The sequence below is a fragment of the Rhinolophus sinicus genome, chromosome 15 (assembly GCF_057876585.1).
Source record: "Rhinolophus sinicus isolate RSI-liver-muscle chromosome 15, RSI-T2T, whole genome shotgun sequence".
In the NCBI taxonomy this organism is placed as follows: domain Eukaryota; kingdom Metazoa; phylum Chordata; class Mammalia; order Chiroptera; family Rhinolophidae; genus Rhinolophus; species Rhinolophus sinicus.
This window is the reverse complement of record NC_142515.1, coordinates 45,551,194-45,576,991: the sequence shown is the minus strand read 5'-3', so window position 1 is coordinate 45,576,991 and position 25,798 is coordinate 45,551,194. Positions and strand designations below refer to the sequence as shown.

Genomic DNA, 25,798 nt, shown 5'->3' with positions numbered 1-25,798 from the left:
GGGACAATACAGTTGAAAACCTTTAAGAAATTAGAACATACAAACAACCAAAAAACCAGGGGAGTAAATACTATTAAGATGAAGGGAAAGCAAAAGGTAGTAGCGCAGAGAGGATAGTGCTGAAAGAAGATTGCTGTGATTATTTAAGTATTTAAAAATACTGGTACAATGTGAGGTAATTGTTATTCTCTATCTCTCTAGGTTTTTGTATGGTGATAAATGAAAATGTATTTTTTTAAAAGCACAAAAAGACAATTTGACTTTCTGTGTATGGATATAGATGGGAACAAACATCAAAGTCTTTTGTATAAAAAACAATTTCTCTTTAAGTTAAACCTGTGTCTCAATATAGTTAATACAAAGTCTTTCTTCTTCATGTCTCAAATTACTAGGAACAGGAATTTATTCTCTTTTTTTTTTACCCTCTTGTCTCCCATTCATTCTTTAAACCATAACAGTATGTCTCCTGCTCCATTTTTTCCACTGAAACTGATCTAAGTTCAGCAATAACCTTTTAGTGGTCAAATCCAATAGACAAGTCTTGGTTATTTTCATTTAACTTATCTTTAAAATTAGACTCTGAAACCTATTACCTTCTTGAAATTTTTTTTACTGTCAGGCTCCTGGTTTCCTTTATTGTAATATTTAATGACTCCCACTCCTCCACTGATTATAAAGGACCGTGCATTTCCATCTTGGCATTTCTCACAATACCTTGCTCTTGGCAAAAGGTAAGGAAGGAATGGTGTTCAGAAATATCTGTTGAATTGAATGAAATCAAATACACAGAAAAGAAGATTCAACAAGTTAATAATGTGGGTCTTATAATTGTGTTTGGTAGGATAAGTTCATTTGGAGAAACTGATACAGAAACTTATTTGAAAGTTTCTCCTTTAGTTATTGGTCAATTACTCTCTTTGTTTCTTGACTATCATCTCAGTCTCTTTTGTTGGTTTTACTCTTCCACCTGCATGACTCCCATAAATGGTAGTATTTCCTAAGATTTCATGCGTGGACATCTCCTCACAGTGCATTTTCTCTATATGATCCAATCCACCTCCTTGCCCATATGTAGGGTGGCTTTCATGTGCATACTTCTAGTACAGATCTCCTTTTAACCCTCCTTCTATACATCCTGGTTACAAGTGAAAGAAGAAAAGGATGAAGGGGAGAGATGGTCATTGAAAACTGTTCCCCTTCTGAAAGACTCTTTCTATTTTTCTCTTATATGTCTGTAACTAACACATCTCGTAGTTCCCAGCTCAAGTCCTAACTTATGATCTCTTGCCTGACTTACTTGGTCCATTCTTTATGGATATCAAACACGTTGTTCATTCATTCAAAGTCTTCCCCTTGCCTTGCAACCCCTTAGCACTCTGCACCCTGTCCTAGTAAGTGCTCAGTAAATATGAATTAGTTGTCGTTTGTAGTTTGCCCTTCTGCATGCTAAGTAGAATTTTTCCTTGGAGATTTCCTACAGCCTTTGTGATATTGTTGGTAGCCAGAAAATTTCACTATTCTTCTAAGCAAGCTTTTCCATCTTAGGCAGAGGTGTTTTTCTCCTAAAAATTTATAATCATTATGGATTTATTATTCTATAGTTATTATAGAAAGATAGACCATGTTTTTTGTTTGTTTGTTTTTATTCAGCTACATCATTTAACTCCTTGAAAATGTATTATTAGTTCTCCTGTAATCCAAAATAGGATAATATCTATCGGTTTTAAAAAATACCCTGAAATATAATTTTCACAAAAGGCAAATTATAAATTTCCTGTCTGATAGCTATTCATCTCTTTGTTTTATTGTATAGAGGTTATTATATTAAATGAAGGAGTGACTTTGGGGCCATTCATAGTCATTGCCACTGTTATTGAAACATTTCATGATATTGTAATCCTTAAGGGATCAACATTATAGAAATACAATGCATTAATTTTCCAATGCAGTTTTAAATTTCAGGAAATAGCTGCTGAGTAGAGTAATTACCTGATTGTCATTTATAAGCTTACACATAATCTAATTTAAAAAAACTAATTGTAGCAGAATGTTACACTTGTTTAATAATTTAAGGTGTGAGGGCAAGAACAATTAATGCAAATGAAGACAATTGGATATCAAACTCATTTATTATTTTCCTTGCTCTATTAATCTATTATCAAATGGCATAATTGGAGATCTAACTTGGTTTAATTACCATGGAGTCTACAATTTAGCTAATCAAAATTTATCATCAGTTCCTCCAACAAGGTAGAAAACATTTCATAATTTTGTAATTATGAAAATACATGATGTACAATGTTTATACATGTGCATAAACATCACACTAGTGTAATTTTTTGAAAAAAAATAAAGCATTATCACTTACAATCTGAATTCTGTGCTAAGTACAATTAAAGAAAAAATAGTGATTTTTGAGAGCAAGAGAGCTATTATTGTTCGATGATTTTTTTCTCAGATATTTTGCTAGTTTTAGCTTTGTGACATACATATACAGTGTTAAATATCATGATTTTAGGAATTGTGAAAAAAAATATAAAATGAATTCTGTTGAGAGTGTACAACTATTGAGAGTGTAAAAAATAAAAATAACAAACTATTTCCTGATTTTATAAAAAGCTTGAATTTTCTATTCTCAGCTGCGTAAAGCTATTATAGATCATGTGTCAGACTCCTTTTTGGATACGACAGTCCCACTTTTGGTTCTCATTGAAGCTGCCAAGAATGGCCGGGAAAAGGAAATAAAAGAATATGCTGCGATATTCCGTGAACACACCAGCAGGCTTGTAGAGGTAAGTGAGCTAGAATTGTAATTACTCTAAATCCAGGAGAATGAGGCTCTCATTCCCCATGTACAATTCAATTGTACTTAAATAAAAACTTGACAACTTTTTACAAATAAAGCCCAAGGTAATATGGAAGTATATATGTTGAACTGTATAAACCATTCCCATTGAGTGGCAAAGGAGTAATTTATTTAGAAAGAGCTGTGGAACAATAACCAGTGTTGTTTTTTTAGGTTCATATTTTTTTCAGAGCTGGACACTAATACTGGTTAAATGCAGACACTTTGTTTTATCCTTCCACTATTTTCTTCCCATTGTAACTTAAAATTATCAAATCCTCTATCTCATGTAATTTGTTTGTTTGTTTGTTTGTTTGTTTGTTTTTCTACCATTTTTTCATGGCTGTATTACTCCTTCAGCCTTTAAAATTATATTCAGCTATGTAACGAGAGTTTAGAACAAGAATGTAGAATACGCAGTGGTAAAGAGATTCAGAATAATTAAGTAGGGATGGTGAATTGATCCATGTCTTAGTTGGTGTAACAGCAGATAATAAAACTATAATTTCTTCTTTCTTGGAAACTGAAAACATGGAAATGCCCTATGATTTTGGGATCAGGATGACATATTGCTCAAGGAGCTATGAAGTACTGGGCGATTCCTAGGAGACAGATAATGGAACCTATTGTATTAGAATAAATAATGCAGCCACAATATAAGAAAGAGCCTGAATGGAAGAATTTCCAACACCAGTAAGGTGATAATACTCACAAGACTAACAACCAGTGGCAGGAAGGGGGAAGTGTGATTGACCAGAACCGTACACCAGAGCTGATGTATTGCTGGTACCTCTCACTCTGACTGTACCAACTGTCTATGGCTAGTGTCTATTCTCATTGTCAGTGCCCACGCCATACTGGTTATTAAATGTTTTGACTGCGATACCTTCCTATCCTGGCCATGAACTCTGATGAAATGTGTGTTTGGAGGCCCAAATTGCTGACAAAACTTGTGAGTTAGAAGTAGTTACCACCTCAGAATCACAGCATTCAATATAACATCTACTTAAGTAGAGGACTTTACCAACATCTTTAATGAGGATCCACAGGGAAGGAAGTTTCCAGTGTAGCTATTGCTGCATTTGCACTACAAAGTCTTTCTGGATCCCAGTCTTCACATCTAGAAAAAGAAAGGAGTAGATAAATAGATGATTATTAAAATTATTTCAGTTCTAAAACTGCCCCACTTCCAACTTTGAAATCTCCTTTGAATGTCCCAAGAATTCTCTGAGACAACTGTCACAAGTCTCATTCTCCTTATAGGGAAATAAAGGTACAAAACCCAAACCAGCCTAATTAGAGTCAGAGCTGATCTGTAGATTGAAAAAACTAATTCTTTCAGTTATTTATTATTTATCTGGTTTCATGTATTCCTTTTTATACTCATTCCTCAAATATTTAGTAACTATTTCCACAGGAAAATGGTAAGAGAGCACAAGGAGGGAACAGGTTGCTAAAGGCACCTAACTAAGTATAGCTGCTGACAGTTGTAAAAATTTTGTCTAAAAATATGTTCTCTAAGCTCAAGGCACACCAAATTGTGAAAACAACTTTTTGGGGAAATATTCTGAAAGTAAAAGTTGGTTTCTCCTAATAAACTTGCATCCGTATTCCTGTTTCTCAGTTTAGTTCTCCTATGAAACATAAATCTCAGGAGGCACTCAGTAAAGAAGGACTCTTTTATCACATAATTTGGTGGGGTGTTTTATTTATTTCTTCTCTTGGACATTTTACATTTCTGAAAAATCTAGATTTAAAGAGATCACTTTCATTCATCAGAATTTCCCCCAAAATAGTTGAACTAAGCAACTCTTTCTTCTATGACACGTATTACTAAGATACTGCTTTCAGAGAACACTTGAGAATGCTAACTTAATTTATTCCCAAATGGTGATTTATTATTGTGTAGATAGAGCTCGAAGAATCTGTTTGAAATTTTTAAGGATTTTGAAAATTCTGTATTACATGTGAATGTTGAAAGATTGAAAGATTTCGGAATTTTGAGCTATTTGGGGAATGAGATTGTGTCTAATTTAACTCTGTATGTCCCCTTAACACATTATAATGAGATTATGCTAGAGTTGGAGTCTTCTAGTTCTCACTTTGGTATTCTTAGAGCTAGTCAATGTCATCTTCAGTTCCAGTTAGCTTTTACTACATAGAAAACCATCCCCAAACTTAGTGGCTTAAAACAACCACTTATTTATTCTCTCACTGATCTATGGGTTCACTGGGCAGAGCACTTCTCACTTAGGGTCTCTCATGTGATTGCTGTCATATATTGGCTGAGAATATAGCCCTATCAAAGGCTTGACTAGGCTAGACATGCAATGGCACATTCACATGACAGAAAGTGCACGTTCGCTGTCAGCTGGGAGCTTAGCTATGGTTGTCGACTAGAGCATGAATATATGGTCTCTACGTGTGGTTTCAGCTTCTGGCAGCATAGTTGCTGGGTTCTGAGATGAGAAGTCCTAAGAGCAAGCCTGAGACAGAAAGTAGAAACTGACATTCTCTTAAGGGCTGGGCCCAGAAATTGACAGTGACACTTCCTCTGTGTTTTATTTGTCAAAGCAATCCCAGAGCCAGCCGAAACACAAGGAAGGGGTGGCAGGTGGGAGCCATGAGACTCCACCTCTCAATGAAAGGAATAGCAAAGTATGTGTGGCCACTTTCAATCTACTATACTTCTCAGGGCTTCATTTGCTTTATCTATAAAGTGAAGGTCAAATACGATAATGTCTAAGGCCACTGCCGGTTGCTAAACTTCTGTGACCTAACAAATCATTTTTACAATTGAGAGACTTCTATTTTTGTAAGAGATATAGACATAGGAGAAAATGAAATGGTTTTTAAGTATACTGCCTGCACACTGGGTTCGTTATCAAGGAAACAAAAAGAGCATTTATCTCCCAGGAAAATTCTTTTTTGAAAGGAGCTGTCTAACCGAAGAAACAGAGAAAAATCATCATTAATTTATTACAAACATTGAGACAGAAGTGTCCATGACAGAGTTTGGGGAAATAGGAAAGCTCCAATCTATCAATTTCACAGGACATTCTGAGTTCCCTTTGTATAGATTGCTTACCAATCTTCTACATCTATTCTTCCTATGACCCCCCTACACAGACATGCACATATACCCATCTTATTCCCAAGCTGGGTAATTTGACATAGCTGGGCAGAAAGTCTACCCAGAAAGATCCTAAGTGGCTTCAAGGAAAAGCTATTTTCAACGTGTCTGGGTTTTGATACCTCAACTATGTTTGTTTGAGAAATCTAAAATCAGTGAACTTGTTGGAGTAAGACGTAAATGGAAAACAAATCCACTTTTTAAAAAACCCTATCAGATCTTTCAAGAAAAACTCCATGCTATTAAAGGAACATATCAGATAATGGTTAACTTGTAATTTTTACAAAAAAAAAAAAAAAAAAAAAAAGATAGTAAAAGTGGAACTGAACACAAAGCAAAAACATCAAATATTAAGAAATTATATTGGTAATAATTAGAAAACCAAAAGGATTTGGTGTACTGGAGAAAAGAAATGGGAATGAGGAACAGAGTGGCCAATAATGAGCCCTGAACATTCCCATTCTCAACAGGCATCATGTCTGAGGTCTCTTGTTATGTTATCATGTAATCTGTTACAAAATTATGCAATGATCATGGGTGAAATGATGGTTATAAAACCCTGGGTAATACCGATAACTCAAGGACCTAGATCCTTATGACTGTTTTATTTTTTGCTGAACTAAGTAACTCTTATGCAAACTTTTCCTGCTTTGAACATTCAAGTTACTCTGTGATTTTGGATCCAACAAACCCCAGTGAAAAGGAGAAGCAGGAGTCGAGAGGTTGGCATTTTAAAACTCATCTTCACTTAGTGACTAGCAATTAATGACAAATGTGCTCATTGAATTGTGCATCCCAGCACTTTGATCCTGTGTGGATGGTGACTTAGGGCGCCATTAACTCTACTGGCTTCCACCAATGATACCTATTAACCAGATAGTTTAAAATATTAAGTGTGTCTTAAAAATGAAAATATTCATTAATTCTAGGAAGCAAAGATTTTCTCTTTTGTCACTTTGAGCCTCTCAAATAGCAAAGTCTTTACAGCTGGTGCCCAATAAATCTGTATGGAATGAAGGCACACATGCATAACAGCAACTCCGTTATCCTTCTCTCTAAAACGTTGACTTTGGGGATTTAGTAACTAGATTTGAGCCCAATTATTTAGTAGAGTACCTCCCTACTCTGCTGTTCTTGGATACTTTAAAATCATTCTTCACAGTGATTTAGCAAATGCCTTTGCCATTAATTATCAAAAACAGACACTATAAACCCTGCTCCAGTTTCCCTCAGAAGGAGTTTGTGACAATTTGATAACATCTTTAAAGAACTTCGCGTTCTTTAAAGAACTTCAGAGATGTAGTTTGCAACTTTAATGTGGTAATATAACTATTATTCAGAGGAGTGCCATTACATTCAAACAATGCATTGCTTATTATAATGGCTATTATTTAATATTTCTCTAAAATTAATTTTTAAAAACTCCACTATTATTTTTCAATCATAGTACAGTTTGTTCTCCGCAAGTCAGTTCATGCTGAACACAACCAAATTATAAAATCTCCAGTTTATCCCATGGTTTTTGCCATATTAATTATTGTGAAATATGACTGTGTTAATGATTGAGGCCTGAAATTTTTCTATAAATCAGGAAAGTTTCTCTATGTGAAAAGCTAGCTTCGTCAGTGCTGTGACTTACTCATCAAAAATTCATCTGTCTCATTGCACCTTATTTTAGTAAGTTTCATGGGAGCCTTTCATCAAAAAGGAAAAAGTGGGTGGACATTTAATTATAATATTTCCTTCCAACCTACAGAGCTGATTGTTCCCACTCACAAAATGGTGAGCCAGATTTAGCAGAACCCTGGTGCCAGAAGAGAAGGCTTCAGAGGGGACTCACTGGTTGCAAGAAATGCTCATTGCTATAGGTCTACTGATATCTTTGCTTGTTGACAGAATGCTGTTTTAGTGTCACACATTGCTTTAATTGTCATCTGTTCTCCAGTAAGAATACTCGGATGTTTGGTTATAAATAAATAAAGCTTTTAGAGTTCCCTCCCATTTCTCCTCCTTCCTCCCTCAAAAGAAAAACAAAATAAGTAAGAACAAACCCATACTTACGGTTGTACACAAACCAACAACTCTTCTCAGTGAGCACCTTCGCAGCTCTTCTCTTTCGGTGGGAAGAGATGTTACCGCTAAGTCGGAAATGCCCTTGCTTCTGTAGAATAGAGCACACAGGTGTGACTGCCCACTCCCTGGATTAGAAACTGCTCAGCATATTAATACTCTTTCTGCTAAAACACATGATGAGCAGGATCCTTAAAAACCTGAATGTAACAGTGAGTGATCTTTCCATGTTTTAGATATTTCTTTATACATTTTCCATTCCCAGAATACAGGAAAAGGGTAGTGCTACAATTATAGAAAAGTCAGAGACTTTCCACAATCAAAAATGGATTTTTAGAAAAATAGAATATTAGTGTTTCGAAATTAAGAGGAGAGAGAGAACTATATGGGATTAGAGTATTATGGAAATTTAGCATGAAGTAGCAGTATTTACATCAAACCTTGAAGACTAGGCAGGAGTTGGATTTGAAAAACGGGAACTCTAAGTGGAGGTTAACAGCATGAATGAAAGCACAATGCTCATTCCTGTGTTCCAGGAATATAGTAGAAATGAAATCTAGATTGCTAAATTGGCTGAAGCATGTAGTGGAATAGAGGCAGTTGATAACAGCCTTGGCTATCTGATGCCAGGGTGAAGAGGTTAGATTTCATCTTATAGAACTGGATCCAGTAATGGATTTGGAGAGTTGCATTTGCTTCTCATCAGGAAAGGGTCCAAAGGGAAGTCATATTTTAGGAGAGTTTGTGTGTGGACTATTTTGCAATCTCTATATAAAAATTTCTAAACCCCAACAATTAATTTGGATCTTATGAGCATAGGCTGGCATTTAAAAATTACTGCATTTAAAACCTAACTTATTATCATACATTAAAGAGAAAGAAGAAAACTAGTTTGAATAATGAAATTGGAACAGAAAAGCAAGTACCTCATCGATCACCAGATTGATGCTATCTGGTAGAAATAGAAGGCCACATACAAACCATGTACATAATTTAAAGTTTCCTAGTGGTCATGCTAAAAAAAATAAAAAAATAAAATAAAATAAAACTAAACAGGTGAAACTAATCTTAGCAATGTTTTATTTAATCCAATATATCCAAAATATCATTTCAACATGTAACTGATATAAACTATTAATGAGATATATATTTTTGTGTACTATGTCTTAGAAATCTGGAGTGTATTTTATACTTACAGCTTATTTTAATCTAGACTACTCATGTTTTACGTGTACAGCAGCCATATGTGGCTGGTGGCTATGTACTGGACAGTGCAGTTCTAGATAGATGATTAGCACATTGAGGACAAGAGTGTGTTCATTCATTCATCCACCCATTCAGTCATTCATTTATTCATTCATTCAACAAATATGTCTTCAGTGCTTAATGTGTGCCATATGCTGTGTTGAACCCTGAGAATACTGTCTAGGGCCTTTGTTTTTGTTCCCCTGGACTGATATATAGTAAATGCAGCATTCAATAAATCATTATTGAATAAAGTATATAAAGAAATGATATAGAATGTCTATTATGCCTATAAAAATCATAAAAAATGGTAAACAGCATGACTTATTGAGTAAAAAGTGTGAAATATGGAGACAGACTTGGGTTTGAAACCTGGCTTGACGTTCTTGGGAAAGTCATTTCATATATCTTGCCTCTGTCTTCTAAGGGACCTACTCCATTGCAAAGTGAAGATAATAGTAAGAGCAGATGGGATGACACATTAACATACCAAATGCCACTTGATGTGGATGGACATTGTTGTTCAGTGAATATTAGTCTTTTTCTTTTTCCTCTATTTAACATGTTTTCCTTCCTTCCTTCCTTCCTTCCTTCCTTCCTTCCTTCCTTCCTTCCTTCCTTCCTTCCTTCCTTCTTTTTTAACAAAATCTTATCTAGAAAGAGATCACTTGAATCTCCAATACCCCGATGAGCAACGGCATTTTCCTTTTGAAAAACAAATTTTAAAAAGTAACTTCAAATATACTGTAGTTGTTGTACCTTTGTATTCAACTTCCAAATATAGATAAAAGTGTTTTTAGGAACACTAACTGGCCAAAAGATGGCATGTGCAAAAGTTCCTGTAGAAATTATATACCCAAAGTTTTGACAGAAAGTTAATTGGCGTGTGAAACTTCTCTGAAACTAGAAACTTCCCAATATTACTCTCCATAATGGTATTTGGCCAAGAGTTAAAAAGCAAACTCACCAGCTGATAATTACTAACGAGTAATCCCAGGTCAAGAAACCAAACTTTGTTTTAATCACCAGTCTAATCACGTAACTGGGACAGATTTATTCCTTTTAATCAATTCACTATGCCACTCAATTTAAAAAAAATCTGTAGTGAGTTCCTACAATACGCTGTACAGAGCTTCTCTGTACAAAGCCCTACTGTTCAAAACCTGGTTTCATTTTTTTCTTTTGTGTTTCAAAACAGATGAATTTCGCTTTTCTGCTTAAACAACTTCAGCAAATCACCAAACCTCTCTAGAATGCAATTTAGTGATCTTTAAATGGAAAATGTGGGATTAAATATTCTTCTCCATTCCTGGCATTCAAAATTCTAGAAACCAGAGAAGAGTTCTTCTATTTATTTTATATATGTAGATTACATGGTAGTAGATGGAGGAAGCTGGTTAACCAGAAGTATTGAAGGAGTGGTTATTTTATGGCTTTTATGGGACAAAAATAACCTTTTTTAGATTAACATTCTTTTCATTAAAAAAGAGAAAAATAAGAGAAGTAAATAAAGTCAAATATATAAACCATTTAGTAATATGTAGCAGCATCATGCAAAGCACTCTATACTCATTACCTCATATGTCAATGCTCACAATGATTGAAATTAATACTTTTATGAACATTTTGCTGATAAAGAAATGCTGGCTGAAAGAAATTAAGCAGTTCTCCTAAGGTCACCCCGCTAATAAATGACAGAGTCGGGAATCAACTCAGTTCTATAAATGATAGATTAAGGGAATAAAGGTAGCCCATAAATCTAAAAATAGAGACTAAGCCCAAGTTTTATATATTTAATTCCTTGATGATGAGAGGAAAAACCTTTCTGAATGCTTTTAGACAAGAGACCTGCTATTAAGTGGATCAAGCTGCAAAAATCCAAGAGTTGCTTTTATTTTATTCTAAGAATCTCTAGTCATATTCTGCCTTCTCTATCTAGAGAAGCAGGAAGCCAGACACACACATTTATGCCCATGAAATCGTCTGCATGCATTCTTTATCACTCTTAGATAACTGCTTTGCTTACTGATTAGTCCAGAATATAAGACCTAAGTGAGATCAGGTATCATCTTCTGCTGAGAAAGTACAAGTAATCCATTTGTAGTTTTATTGTTTGGATCGTGTAATATATTGTGCCTTTTTTTAAAAGAAAATGTATTTATTAATATTATTGGGGTGACATTGGTCAGGAAAATTATATAGGTTTCAAGTGTATATTTCTATAATACATCATCTATATATTGCATTGTGTATTCACCACCCAGAGTCAGTTCTACTTCCCTCACCATATATTTGAGCCCCTTTTCCCTTTTCTACCTCCCCCTCTCCCCACTTACCCTCTGGTAACCTCTAAACTGTTATCTGTGTCTATGAGTTTTTCTTTTGGTTTGTCTTGTTCCTTTGTTGCTTTCAGTTTTATATCCCACATATGAGTGAAGTCATATGGTTCTTGATTTTTTCTGTCTAACTTCTTTCACTTAGCATAATAATCTCAAGATCCATCCATGTTGTTGCAAATGACAGTATTTTGCCTTTTTAAATCAGTGTGATGTATACTACATATTTAGCTTCCTCAGTTAGTCCACTAAAGCCTATTGAGTCCCTAGTAGAAGTTAAAAAATTGTAGAACATTTTATTAGTATTGTTCCTAACCTAAAATTTATTTAGAGGTGCCCCTCACCATCATTCAGCTGCTTCTCAGCCTTGTGTGCAGCGCATCCCTGAGGTAGGGGCAGAAAATTCAAGTGTTTACAGGAGGAGACAAATAGGTAATGAGTGAAAGGGCGCATAGGGAGGACCTGTGATGCAATGGAGAGCACAGCCCACTCCAAAGCGCCCACCTCAACTCATCTTTGGTCAATTATATTGCTGTGCATGAATACAGGCCCTGTGTTATAGACATTACAATTTCTTCACAGAATCCAAAAATACAGATCTTTATGTAAAAACCTGTTGATTTCTAATTGTAGACAGCTAAATCAATTTAAAACAAAATAAAAGCAAAAACACAGTGCCATCATTTATGCCAATGCGTAACACTAACGCCCACTAGTTGTACAATCTCTGCTCTAAAGTCAAGTTTTGAAAGAGAAGCGTCAGCAATATGGATTTTGTAAGTGATGTAGATAAGATCTGTAGGATGTCCTGTTAGTGAGAATCAGATATTGCACCTAGATGGTAAAATACAGGAAGGAAACTTGGTTTGGGGAAGTGGGTTCCTTCCAGTTTTCTTTCTTGTAGTGGTCAGTCTTGAAATGGGAAGTGGATTGAAAGGGTTAAGGGCACAGAGCAGATCAGCTTTTCACTCTTACTTTCTCTGCTATTTGCAAGCAATGCTAGGGTAGGCATGGGGAGAAAGTAAGGGAGATCTTGTCAGAGGATCATTGTTCATGAGTATGTTAGACCTGAGGAAAGCTATAACTGTATATCCAAAAAATCCCTTTCGTAACAAAACAGTTAGGCTGGGCTCTTTCTGCAAGTTGGTAGTGGGTTCTGATGCTGTTTAAGAAATGCTCCTGTTACTGAAAAACAAAGTCAAATTTACTCTGCATTCCATTGATCACTTTGCCTAAAGTATAAGCACCATGCAAACAGAGTTGGGTTTTCTAAGTCACTCTTTGGCATTTTTTGTGTGAAATTATGCATGGGGTTCCAAACAAAAAGCAGAACATCCTCACAGGTTTTGACTTCTGTGCTTTGAATCAGCCTGGTAAATAACTACTACAAATTATCTTTCTCTTCCCCCATCTTTTTTTTTTTTTTCACTTTAACTCTGCCTCTTTCACTCCAACCATTGGTATTGTCAAATTATTACTCACTGTGTCAAAAGAAAATATCTAAGTTTGCTTGATTTTTTATTTGTTAGCAACATGATGTCTAAAGAGTTTGAATTATGTTTGCAAAAAGCCATCTATTACTTTAATATATGTATACTTAAAATAGGAGCTGTGCTGGGTGCTGGGGATTCAATCACAGACAGAGAAAAGACAGACTCTGCCATTTTGGAACTTACCATCTAGGATCAGTGGTTGCCAGGGGTTGGGGAAAAGGATGAATAGATAGAGCACAGAGGATTTTTAGGGCAGTTACAGTATTCTGTATGATACTATAATGACTGATACAAGTCATTATACATTTGTTCAAACCCATAGAGTGTAAAGCACCAAGAGTGAGCCATAATGCAAATTCTGGTTTACATTATGATTTGTGTGATATGATGTGTCAATGTAGGTTTATCAGGTGTAACAAATGTACCACTCTGTTACAGGATACTGATAGGAGAGGTTATGCATGTGTGGGGGTAGAGAGTATATGTGGAATCTTTGTACTTTGCACTTAATTTTGCTGTGAACTTAAAAGTGTTCTAAAAATAACTTCATTAATTATTTTATTAACTTTTAAAGTTCCAGATAAAAATGAACATATTGTGGTGTAAAAAAAACAAAACACGAAAAACAAAAAAAACCTAAGATAATAAGTTTTATTTTTCAATGTCTTTTGTTAGTGGACATATTCTCTTATCTCTGATCAATAGTTGATTAATATTATTTTAATATTTTTATATAAACACTATAGCCAGAATCTCCAGGATATTAATTAGATAGGTGCTGTAGACATCTGTCAACTAGCAGCATGTCAGATATAAAACATACCTAGGAAAGCAGCCACAAGGGGACATTTTACACTCGAAACAGCAGATTTATCTGATTTAAAAAATTCAACAGTTTTTAGCAACATTGCTAGGACCAGAAGAGAAATACTAAAGCAGTAGTCTTTTTTCAAAAGATAACCTTGAAATCAGAGAAAATGGCTGTGGAATTGCTTTATAAGCTTGGAGACTCACACACGGGGCAATCTTGTTTTGAGAACTTTGAAGGCTTTTAATCTCCAGATGCGTACATTTTATGTTATCATCCTTTTCCAATTTCCACAGACCCTTTGCATTAGATTTTCCTGCTTAGATTTGGCATGAGGTGTAGTGCTGATGCCTTTGACGCCAGAGATGAGTCGATGAGCTCTGTGGGAAGAACTGACAGCAGGAAGCACAGTCAGCAGCTTTCTTTAAGAAATGAACCGTCACCATCAATTCTTCTGTTTAGATGTCTGGACTGTTGCCAGTATACGAATCCCATTTGACCTATAAGTTCATGATAGTGGGGGGCGGAAATCCCCTCATTCGGTACTTAATTTTATTATTTTTATGGTTGTTATAAGACTTTTTAATAAGCAAGAGGAAGAGGAACGAAGAAAAGCGTAGGGATCACCCAATATCCATCTGTTTCTATGCTTGTTTCTAAGATACCTTCCTCCCTAAGAATTGTAGCCGAACAACCCACACTAGAGTAGTTATTTATGACAGGTGTAGGAGTCTCCTTTTTTGGAGTCCTGTTTTCTAAATCTTCCAGCATATGAAAACCACATTTCCATGACAATCCACAGTGTCACTTCTGGAATTTGTGGTCAGTCTCAGACATTTCTACAGGGACCTAATAAAGATTAGACCTGAGTTGTGACTGGCAGACAGCTGAGTGATAGTGCATAGATCAGTTTTCCATAATTCAATCTGTGGTCAGAAGATTCACAGCTCTAAAGCTACCTGCTGAATTCAAAAAGGACTGTAGTGCTGCTGTGAGCGTGTGACCTGCAGGCAGTTTTACAAGAGCCAGAGAGATCTCAAAGCTTCTGTGGTGTGATCATTACCGATGCAGATTTAGCAACTTCCTGTTCGCATGGCCATGCTTAACTGCGGAGTCCTGAAGAATTTCCCGCGTATTTATTATTTGCCTAAGAGTAGGGATGGGGGTTTTTTTCCACCTGGTGCACATACTGAATACCTTCTCTTTCCAAGATAAGGACTACTCAGGAAAAAGTAAAAACATTAAGGCTGGAAATAATACACTTTCTAAACTTGTAAGCAATAGCCAAGACATATAAAATAAGAACATTTATTTTTATTTATTTATTTTATTTAATTAATTTATTTTATTAGTTTCAGGTGTACAAAACAATGTAATAGATATCATTTATATCCCTCACACAGTGATAACCCCCCTCACCCCATCTACTACCCCTCTGACGTCGCACACAGCCATTACATTTCCACTGTCTCTATTCCTAATGTTGAACTCCACTTCTTGTAACTATATATATATATATATATATATATATATATATATATATATATATATTCTCTCTATATATAGAATATATATATATATATATATATTCTCTCTATATATAGAATATATATATATATATATATATATATATATATATATATATACACATTCATTATTGTTCAGCTTCAGGTGTACAGTTTTTAATTAGGTCCTGTTCCTGGCTCTGTCACTGAACTATGGACATTATGCTTTTGGGTAAGTTATCATCCGCCAACATTTTATTTCTGTTGTGCCTTCTAGCTTCATCATCTTGATGAATGACTTATTTTTCCTTTTGGCTAATTCTTTGAGATTACTGACCAAAAATTTACAAATATGCAATAAATAACCCCTTTTACCAATCACAACTCTGTGATACTGTCTCTCCAGCCCTGACACACACATGCAGAGACACACCACAGTGCATCCACTTTCAGTGATGTATAAGAGAAAGGTATTTAAAGTTGTGGGAGCAAACTTTTAAAGATGAGCCCTATGGGGATGAAAATAATTGTGCAAAATTTGACACTCATGGAGAGTTAAGGGAACTCTCACTTTACATCCTCCCTACCTCTGTTTTTGTGGACAGATACAGAAGTTGTTTCCTAATATCCCCTAGGGCAATGAGTGAAATTCTTTGTGATTCCATGTCTTCAAATGCAGAATAGAAATAATACTACCTTACAGAGTATTGTGAAGATAAAATCATATGGTTAACATACCAGGGCTTAGATAAGAAAAAAAAATACTATGCAGATAATGCTTATGTTAATAGCTCTCCTGTGTAAGCGCTTATGTGTGCCAGACAATGTTACATACATTATCTCATTTCGATATTATTTTCCACCTTTTATAGAAAAGGAAGGTTAAGAATGGTGAATCAGTTTACCAATATCACACAGTTAGAAGATGGCACAGCTGACTTGTGTGCACAGGTCTGAATGAATTCAAGCCCATAATCTTTCTTTCTATTATACCTTTTATAGACTATTCTTCTTTGTCTTGAAAAAATGATTTTGGCCTTGGAATCTATTTGTCTAATATTACCTAGTAATGTATATTAGCATTTACTCTGACAAAATCAACTTTATTACGTCTGATTGGACAGGAGGAGACAGCCAAATAGAAGAGCCTAAGAGAACTTCTAGTCTGCATTCTTTATTTTTCAAATAGGAAAATTAAGGACCATGCCTAAGGCATACTGTTACTTGGTACAAGGATGATTTCCAGAACCCCCTATTGTAAATCACACTCATATGCTCATAAGCTCATGTCTTTTCTTGGAATAATGTTGTATGTCTTCTCTTTAGCTAAGTCATCAGCCTCTGAACTTCTGGCTCTGTGCATTATCAGACCCTCCACGTATGGAGCATATAGTGGTTATTCTATAATTGTTAATTGAATGAGTGAATAACTGTGAATGCAAATGGAGCAGGCCTGTAGAAGCAGGCCTGGCTTTTAAAGGATGGTGTGCTGACAGTGTAGTCCTTTAAATATTCTGTGCATCTTGACAATGTGTTTCTAAATAGTAGAGTTCATGCCAATAAATGAACTTGTTCTCTGGTGTGATTTTTACCAAGTTTGCTGGTCATCCTTGAGCAATTGCAGAATAACCAAATACAAGGAAAATCTGGACTTTTTACATTAAGTTGAAAATATTTAGAATCTATGTTGATATTTATGTAGATGTCAAACTTGAAAAGGCATGGAAATTGAAGATGACAAAAAAGCATGATTCACTGTAAAGAGAGCACAGACCTTGTTGTGACTGATCACTAGGTACACGGAGACGACAACATGGGGAATGGATGCAATGGAGTGCTGAGGGAAGAGCTGGCTGTGAACAGATGACCGAGTTGTTGCCGATCCATAGAAAATAACGAAGCCCGGTTCTTAAATTGTTACTCTTGGCTTTTAAGGAGCTTCTGTGTTAGTGGTTAAAATAATTTAACACTTAGAATTGAAGTAAGATATTTCAGAGGTCATTAAACAATCACTTGGGGGTGATGACTCCTGAAAACCTTTATTGCAATGCATTTCTCAATATAAAAAAAACCTCTTAGAACTCCTAATGATATAGTAATTACACCTCAGATTCAGGAATAAACTCAAATGAAAAGTTTCATTTATTGAAACACAAAGTGGGTTTAATTACACTGATTATTTTTCTCTGTCATTTGGTAAGCATTTTATTTTGAGTTGATGTGTTAAGGTAATAATCTATTTTATGAAATAGTATTTGAGATTTTCAACTAAACAAACTAGCCGATTATACGCTAACATAAAGCCAAATTTTTAAAATATAAATGCAAAGCAAACAACTTTTCTCTACTAACTTCTGAGTAGCCAGTGACCATTAGATTATAACTAGATAAAGGTAATGCAGAACGATAAGTACAAAGAGGGCAGCACTAAGTCACAAGACAAATATTCTTTCCTCACTGACGAGATGATTAAGCTTGATAACATGTAATCATCCCATTAGATAAATATGTGGCAATAGATTATCTATAAGGTGCTTCTAGTGCTAAAAATCTGTTGCTTAATTCTGTGATCCAAGGAACAATATCATACGCAAATAACATGATCCTATGTCCTCCATAATAAATGATTTCTTAATTATTCAAAGGAATGGTATTTTTGACCAATTCAAAGCAATGGTATCTGTACTAAGGAGAAATAAACAAACAAAGAAACCTCTCATAACAAAATTGCCTAATAAGTCCTTGGTGCATGCAGGTTATCTGTAAAAACTTAGTAAGTGATTGTTGTTGTTTTTCAGTATGTAATCAGATCCTTTAGAAGAGATAGATCTTAGAGAATGATTTTGTTCCATGACAGCAGTCACTTTTCTAGAGGTTGCAGCTCTCCCACCTACGTTTTCCTCTCTTCCCCATCCCTCCTCTTGCTTTTCCTCCTGTCTCCCCTTCCTTCTCTCTGAGTTCTCATTTTCACTTTCTCCAAATACATTCTTCCTGCACAATTTTCTCTTTTATCAGGAACTAGAAGCATTTCATGCCAGACATTTTAAAATCTGATTGAGTGTATTACAGTTTTCCTTACAGCAGAAATATGAAAGTCATCTTTTTGAGAATACAATTTAGTGTCACTTCAAAGTGGCTCTAGAGTATCTATCTCAGATTAACCACAAGATGTCTCATTTTTTCAGAAAGTATTTACAAAATCTCTTAATGGTAATTAATTTACATATAAGAAATCTTTTACCTGCAAGTAATAAGTCATATCCTGAAGACTTTATTAGTTTTATTTGTTGAGGTCTATCCTGTTTAGAGATTAGCAATTGCTCTTATTTAAATAGATGCAATGATGAGCATTCACATTTTATATGTCTGAAGAAATCTCATGACCTATGTTTATTCCTGTAAAGACACATATCTTTTTTTCTTTTCTCTGTTTTATTTTATTTTATTTTTTTACCAATATAACCAGCCAGTGGGGAAGTGTTTTTGGTCAGTCAGGCCTTTTGATGCTCCTCTGATCATACTGTATAAGTAAATGCAACTTTGGCCTGTGTGCTGGACCATTCTGGATCTTATGTTCCATAATTTAATTTTATAACCCTTTATTCTACATCAGTGGATATGAGTGGTTTTGATCATTCATGTTGTTATTCTAAATTCATGAGTAAATGGTAGAAAACTAGGGACAAAAGAAATGGTATAAAATGTAAGCCTAGCCTACTAATTAGCAGTGTAATAAAATGGGCAAGAATAAGATACGCGTATATTAAAATATTTTATATCTGGAGATACTGACTCATGAGCTAGTGAAAATGACAAAGAAAAAAATAATTAAGAGCACTAGAACATGCCCTTTGTCTTGCTAATTAGCTGTCTTTCTTTATGTATAAAAGAATCATGGTAAGTATGAAATATAACCTAACGGAGGCCACACAAACACTTATCCAACATGTTATAGAGCAGGAATTCATGCACTGTGTAGTGAGTTGTATTAGATATCCTAAAAGTCTGTTTCAGCTCTGAAAATCTGAATTTGTGTATTCCCAGTCATCAGTTTAAATGACCGTTGTGAATGGACATTACCCTTCTTGATCCGGCACTATATAAGCCACTCCAGGAGGCCTTCCTCACTCTTCCCAGTATCAGACCTTTTTCTCCTGTGGTATTCACAAAGAACTCTGATAATGTCTTCAGGCTTTATACTTTGACTTACCTGTCCTTTACACAATGAGAGATTTGGATTTTCCTGGTCTTGGGAATTTGTTTATGGAGGTCCTTTCCTTCTACGTGGTTATTCCCCATCAGGACGTGTATAAAACCCACTTTACTTTCCAGTTCAAGGGCCAGAAGCCTTCCATATCTACATTAGAAGGCATTGCTTTCACTTCTTAACTCTGCGAAGACATCCTTTTAATTTTTTTTCACTATAATTTACTTTGTATTGTAGCAGTGGTCTCCAAACTTTAATGTTCATAAGAATCACCCAGAGGGCTTTTTAAAACAGTTTCTTCGGGTGGCTTGTTTAAAAAAAGCTTCTGCTTCACTAGGTAGAGTTGGGTCCATGAATTGATGTTTCTAACAAGTCCACGCCGATGCTTGTGATGCTCATGGACCACACTCTGAGAACAACAGTACAATCTAAGGGGAGAATTTTGCTTCTCAAAGTTAAGGGCAGGGTTGTTTTTCATCTCTCTATTCTCCAAAGTCCCTTGTTCTAGGAAATGTTCTATGAATAAAGGGCTAAACAGGGTTGGGTAGAATTTAATCATGCTTCTATTCTAGCTCATGAAACCCCATTGTAATAATTTCATAAAGATGAGGGGGGTGGGTGAGAAGCAATTCAATTGCAAAATCAGCTTCTATTTATGTTTATGAGAACAATACATCTGACAAGGAGACAAGGAAATGTCCTTTTAACATGGGGAAAAGATAACTATAGAAAGCAAAAGAGAAATGAACAGAGCACTTTTCCATTTCATTTAAAGGGAACTTCCATGTGCTGGAAAATACAAATTTGTTAATTCCTAAGATAATTGGAAAGACAGGAATACTTCAATGTATAAAATAAAAATAATTTGACAAAATTTAATATTACAGAGCAATCGCATAAAGGTAATCTGGAACGTGTTCTCTTTGGGATTGAAGCATCAAATATACCAAGGCTAAGGAGCACATACCCCTGAACATCACACATGCTGTGTCAATGTGGCATTTCTATGTTAGGTTTTGCATTGTTACTCAAAAACTATTCTCACAACAGCCTTAATTTTAATATTTTAGTTTATTAAAATACATGGCACTCTTCTTATCGATTGAGTAAAGTCTCATTGTGCCTAGCCTCTCAGACACACACACACACATATCCCCCAACCCCAGGCTTAATTCTAATAGAATTGTATTAGAGTTTTAAAAAAATTTTGTCCCCCATTAACAAAGTTTTCTGCAGAGAATTCCAGCCCAGAATTAGCTTTGCAAATTAACAGTCCTAACGAAGTAGTTTTGATGGTTCTAATAGAGAATGAAACAGCATTTAGTTTCCAACTGGCCCCTTTATAACTACAACTACATAATGATAATTTAAACAATAAATTTAATAATAACTTAATAATAATGAATTAAGTAAAATAAGTAAGAAATATACAAATTATTTTAACTAAATCACTGCTGTGTTTCCCCGAAAATAAGATCTAGCTGGACAATCAGCTCTAATGCGTCTTTTGGAGTAAAAATTAATATAAGACCCAGTATTATATTGTATTGTATTGTATTATATTATATTATATTATATTATATTATATTATATTATATTATATTATATTATAGACCCAGTCTTATATTATAGTAAAATAAGACTGGGTCTTATATTAATTTTTGTTCCAAAAGATGCATTAGAGCTGATTGGCTAGGTTTTATTTTCGGGGAAACAGGGTAACTCTGGATACTTAATTCACTTTTCCTTACCTACCCATGGAAATACCTATGAAAATATACAAGCTGATGAAAAGTTGAAAAAAAAAATTTGTCCAGCTTTGATTTGTCATTCCATTGGATGAATACTCTAAACTAGTGATTCTCAAGCAGGGTCCTCAGAGTAGCAGCATCAGCATCACCTGGGAAATGCAATTTATCAGATCCTACCTTACTCAGTCTTATTAAATCAGATGCTCTGGGAGTGTGATAGCAACCTGTTTTGTTTTTCTTTTCTTTTCTTTTTTTTGCAAGCCCTCCAGGTGTTCTGATGCACACTTAAGTTGGAGAACCACTATAAATACAGTGGAGATGGAATGGATTGAGAAATGATCGAATGATTAGTGGATTAGACATCTGAAATAGTATTGTTCAGTAGGAAGATGTCTTTTACTCATCCCCACTCTGGATCCTTTGTTCAGAGGTTTATAATCTGTGTGTATATCCAGAGAATCTGGTCACCCAGGTCTAATGATGACTGAGATGACTGAAATAGTTTCTTATCTTCCTTGACATCCTCCAAATATAATCAGTATCTGTGGGGACAGAGCTACGAGAGCAGTTTCCAGGCTCTTGCCCTCATGTGGAAAGGTGCTCACTCAGGTAGTAAACGGCCATCAAGTGTGATTGGATGGCCATCAGCTGTGGCTAGTTGGCCGTCAGCTGTAACCAGTGAGCCATTGGCCACTAATATAACTGCCGTGGCTATGCTAGCACAAAATAGGGGCTAGCAAGAAAATGGTGGCTGACGTAGCAAGCGCGGATTATAGTTAGCACAGCGAATTTCAGCTTTGGCAGAGAGAAGTGAATGGCAGGTTGTGGATAGTGTGGCTCCTGCTTCCTGTGTCTCCAACCCAGCTGCCAGCGAGACTATAGTCATATGACTCTCCTACCTATAGCTCTGTGGGTGTTCCTTTTTAGCCTCACCATATCCTGTGTTCTTATGTGGGGAGTGGGAGCTGAGACCCCGCATGACACCCTGCATGACAAATGGTGCAGCGAGCAGGGTACAGTGCTGGCCAAAGCTCTCTGATGGGCGGTAGAGCAGTTTGTGTGTATGAACACTCGGTCTCAGAAAGACCAGGAGGAGCAGGACCCCTATGGAGAGGTGGGAAGACGTGGATGGTTCCCCAACCAGATTAGGCTGGAGAAAGCAAAGCTCGTTGTGGCTGTGTGGGCTGAGAAGTGCTTGGTGAGGCCCTCACCCCCAAGTTGGGGAGGACTTGGAGCCCTCGTCCTGCGGAGAGGGCACACATTTGTGGAGCCAATGCACAGCCCTGGTGAATGACTATGGACTATGGGGAATTGCCTTCCATCCCTAACTTAATGGACCACTTGACTGTTTGCTTGGGAACGTACCACCATGTAGTGGAACTGGCAGGATGTTTGCTTTTGTGTCTTGACCAGCCACCATTGAGAATATGCGAGAGACCCAGAGAGAGTGGCAGTGCCCTGAGAAACCCTGGCTGTGTCCAGGAAGTCTGGCTGTGCCCAGAGAGAGTGACAGTGCCCTGAGAGCCCTGGATGAGTCCAGGACGTCTGGCTGAGCCCAGAGAGAGTGGCAGTGCCCTGAAAGGTCCTGGCAGTGCCCGGGGAGACTGGTGGTACCCTAAGAAGCCCAGGAAGTCTGGCTATGCCCAGAAGGACTGGTGGTGCCCTGAGAAACCCTGGCTGTGTCCAGAAAGCCTGGCTGTGTCCAGGATATTGCATTTACCTCCAGGCTCCTCGCACAGAGCCCCTTGTGGAAGACGCTTGTCGGCGTAAATTGTGAGGCAAGATCCTGTAGGGATGGAGTGTGGGGACAGAGCTAGGAGTGCAGTTTCCAGACTCTCATCCTCGTGTGGAAAGGTGCTCACTTGGGTAGTAAATGGCCATCAAGTGTGATTGGATGGTCATCGGCTGTGGCTAGTTGGCCGTCAGCTGTAACCAGGGAGTCATTGGCCACTAATATAACTGCCATGGCTACGCTAGCATGGGGGGGGTAGCAAGAAGATGGTGGCTGAGCTAGCAAGTGCAGATTGCAGTTAGCATGGTGGATTGCAACTAGCAAGTGAGGTTGGTTGGTAGAGAGAAATGAACGGCAGGTTGTAGATAGTGTGGCTCCCGCTTCCTGTGTCTCCAACCCAGCTGCCAGTGAGACTATAGTGGTATGACACCCCTATTTGTGGCTCTGTGGGTGTTCCTTTTTGGCCTCACCTGATCCTGCCTTCTTATGTGAGGAGTGGGAGCTGAGACCCCACATGACACCCTACATGATAGTATCTCTCCTTCTGTACCCATTCTGGAGACTGAAAATTCTAGGACATAACACTATCAGAGGTGAAATGGATTGGGACTTATGTTTAAGTCTTTAATCCATTTTGAGTTGACTTTTGTGTATGGTGTAAGATAGGGTCCAATTTCAATCATTTGCATGTGGGTAGTTAGTTTTGCCATCACAGTTCATTGAAGAGAATATTCTTTCTCCGTTATGTATTCTTGGTGTCTTTGTTGAATTTTGTTTACTGTGTATGCTTAGATTTATTTCTGGGCTCTCTATTCTATTCCATTAATCCATATGTCTGCTTTTATGCAAGTATGATACTGTTTTGATTATTATAGCTTTATACTATAATTTAAAATCAGGAAGTGTGATACCTCTAACTTCATTCTTCTTTCTCAAGATTACTTTGGCTATTCTGGGTCTTTGTTGTTTCATACTAATTTTATAATTGCATTTTCTAGTTTTGAGAAAAATGCCGTTGGAATTTTAATAGAGTTAACATTGAATCTGTAAGTCACTTTGGGTTGTATGGACAGTTTAGCAACAATTGATTCTTCCAATCCATGAACACGGGGTATCTTTTCGTTTATTTGTGTCTTCTTCAATTTCTTTCATTAGTGTTTTATAGTTTTCAGTGTAAAGGTCTTTTATCTCCTTGGTTGAATTTATTCCTTAGTATTTTATGCCTTTTAATACTGTCCTTAATAGAATTGTTTTCTTGATTTCCTTTTTGAATAGATCATTGTTGGTACAAAGAAACACAACTGATTTTTGTATGTTGATTTCATATCCTGCAACTTTACTGAATTCATTTTTTATTTCCAACAGTTTTATTGTCCAGTCTGTAGTTTTCTTTTCTGTTTTTTTTTGGTTTGTTTGTTTTTTTGTTTGTTTTATGTATACAGTGTTTCCCCAAAAATAAGACCCGATCTTATACTAACATTTGCTCAAAAATATGCGTTAGGGTTTATGTTCAGACGATGTCCTCCTGAACAATCATGCTAGGGCTTATTTTCTGGTTAGTTCTTATTTTCGGGGAAAAAAAATAAGCTCATGCTTTCTTCAAACAGAGACACATTTACTTTTTCTTTCTGATTTGATGCCTTTTTTTTTTCTTTTTGGGGGGTGGTGGAGGGTCTGGTTGCTCTTGCTGGTACTTTTAGTACTATATTGAATAAAAGTGGTCATAATAGGCATCCTTGCCACATACTAGATCTTAGAAGAAAAGTTAACAGTTTTCCCCATTGATTATGATGTTAGCTGTAGGCTTTTCATAAATGCCTTTATTGTGTTGAAGAAATTTTCTTTTATACCTAAGTTTTGATAAGTTGTGTTTTAATTTGCATTTGTGTTAAGATATTTTTTAAATTCTCTTTTAATTTCCTCTTTGACTCAGTGGTTGTTCAAGAATGTATTATTTAGTTTCCATGTATTTTTGAAATTTTTCATTGTTTTTCCTGTTATTGATTTCTAGTTTTATTCTATTGTGGATAGAAAAGATACTTGGTATGTTTTCACTCTTCTTAAATTTGTTAAAACTTGTTTTGTGGCCTAACATGTTCCTTTCTGGAGAATGTTCCATGTATGCCTGAGAAGACTGTACAATCTTCTGCAGTTAAGTGAAAAGTTCTGTGTATGTTTGATAAATCCTAAACCCATAAAACTTCTAGGAGAAAACATAGAGAAAAACTCCTTGATATTGGCCTTGGCAATGATTTTTTTTTGACTATAGTACCAAAATCTCAGGTAACAAAAACAAAAATAAATAATTGTGACTACATCAAACTGAAAAAAGCTTCTGCCCAGCAAAGAAATAGTCAACAAAATGAAGACAACCTAGGGATTGGGAGGAAATATTTTCAAACCATGTATCCAATAGTAGGTTAAAATCCAAAATACATAAAGAACTTATACATCTCAATTGCAAAAAACAAAACCTAATTTAAAAATGGGCAAAGACCTAATTAGGCATTTTTCCAAAAGAGACATGCAAGTGGCCAACAGATGTATGAAAAAATATTCAAAGTATTAATCATCAGGGAAATGCAAGTCAAAATCACAATGAGATATTACCTCCCACCTCTTAGGATGTCTACCATATAAAAGATAAAAGATAACAAGTGTTGGTGAGAATGT

General features: G+C 36.0%; 1 protein-coding gene across 4 annotated transcripts in view; it reads left to right on the top strand.

Moving 5' to 3' along the window:
- CTNNA3 (catenin alpha 3) overlaps positions 1 to 25,798 on the top strand; it is a 1,445,036-nt gene that overhangs the window by 718,549 nt on the left and 700,689 nt on the right. For all 4 annotated transcript variants that reach the window (XM_019731774.3, XM_074339503.2, XM_074339504.2 and 1 more), the window contains one exon: positions 2,640 to 2,792. In XM_019731774.3, coding sequence (XP_019587333.3) covers positions 2,640 to 2,792 — 153 coding nt within the window. The remainder of the gene's footprint in view (positions 1 to 2,639; positions 2,793 to 25,798) is intronic.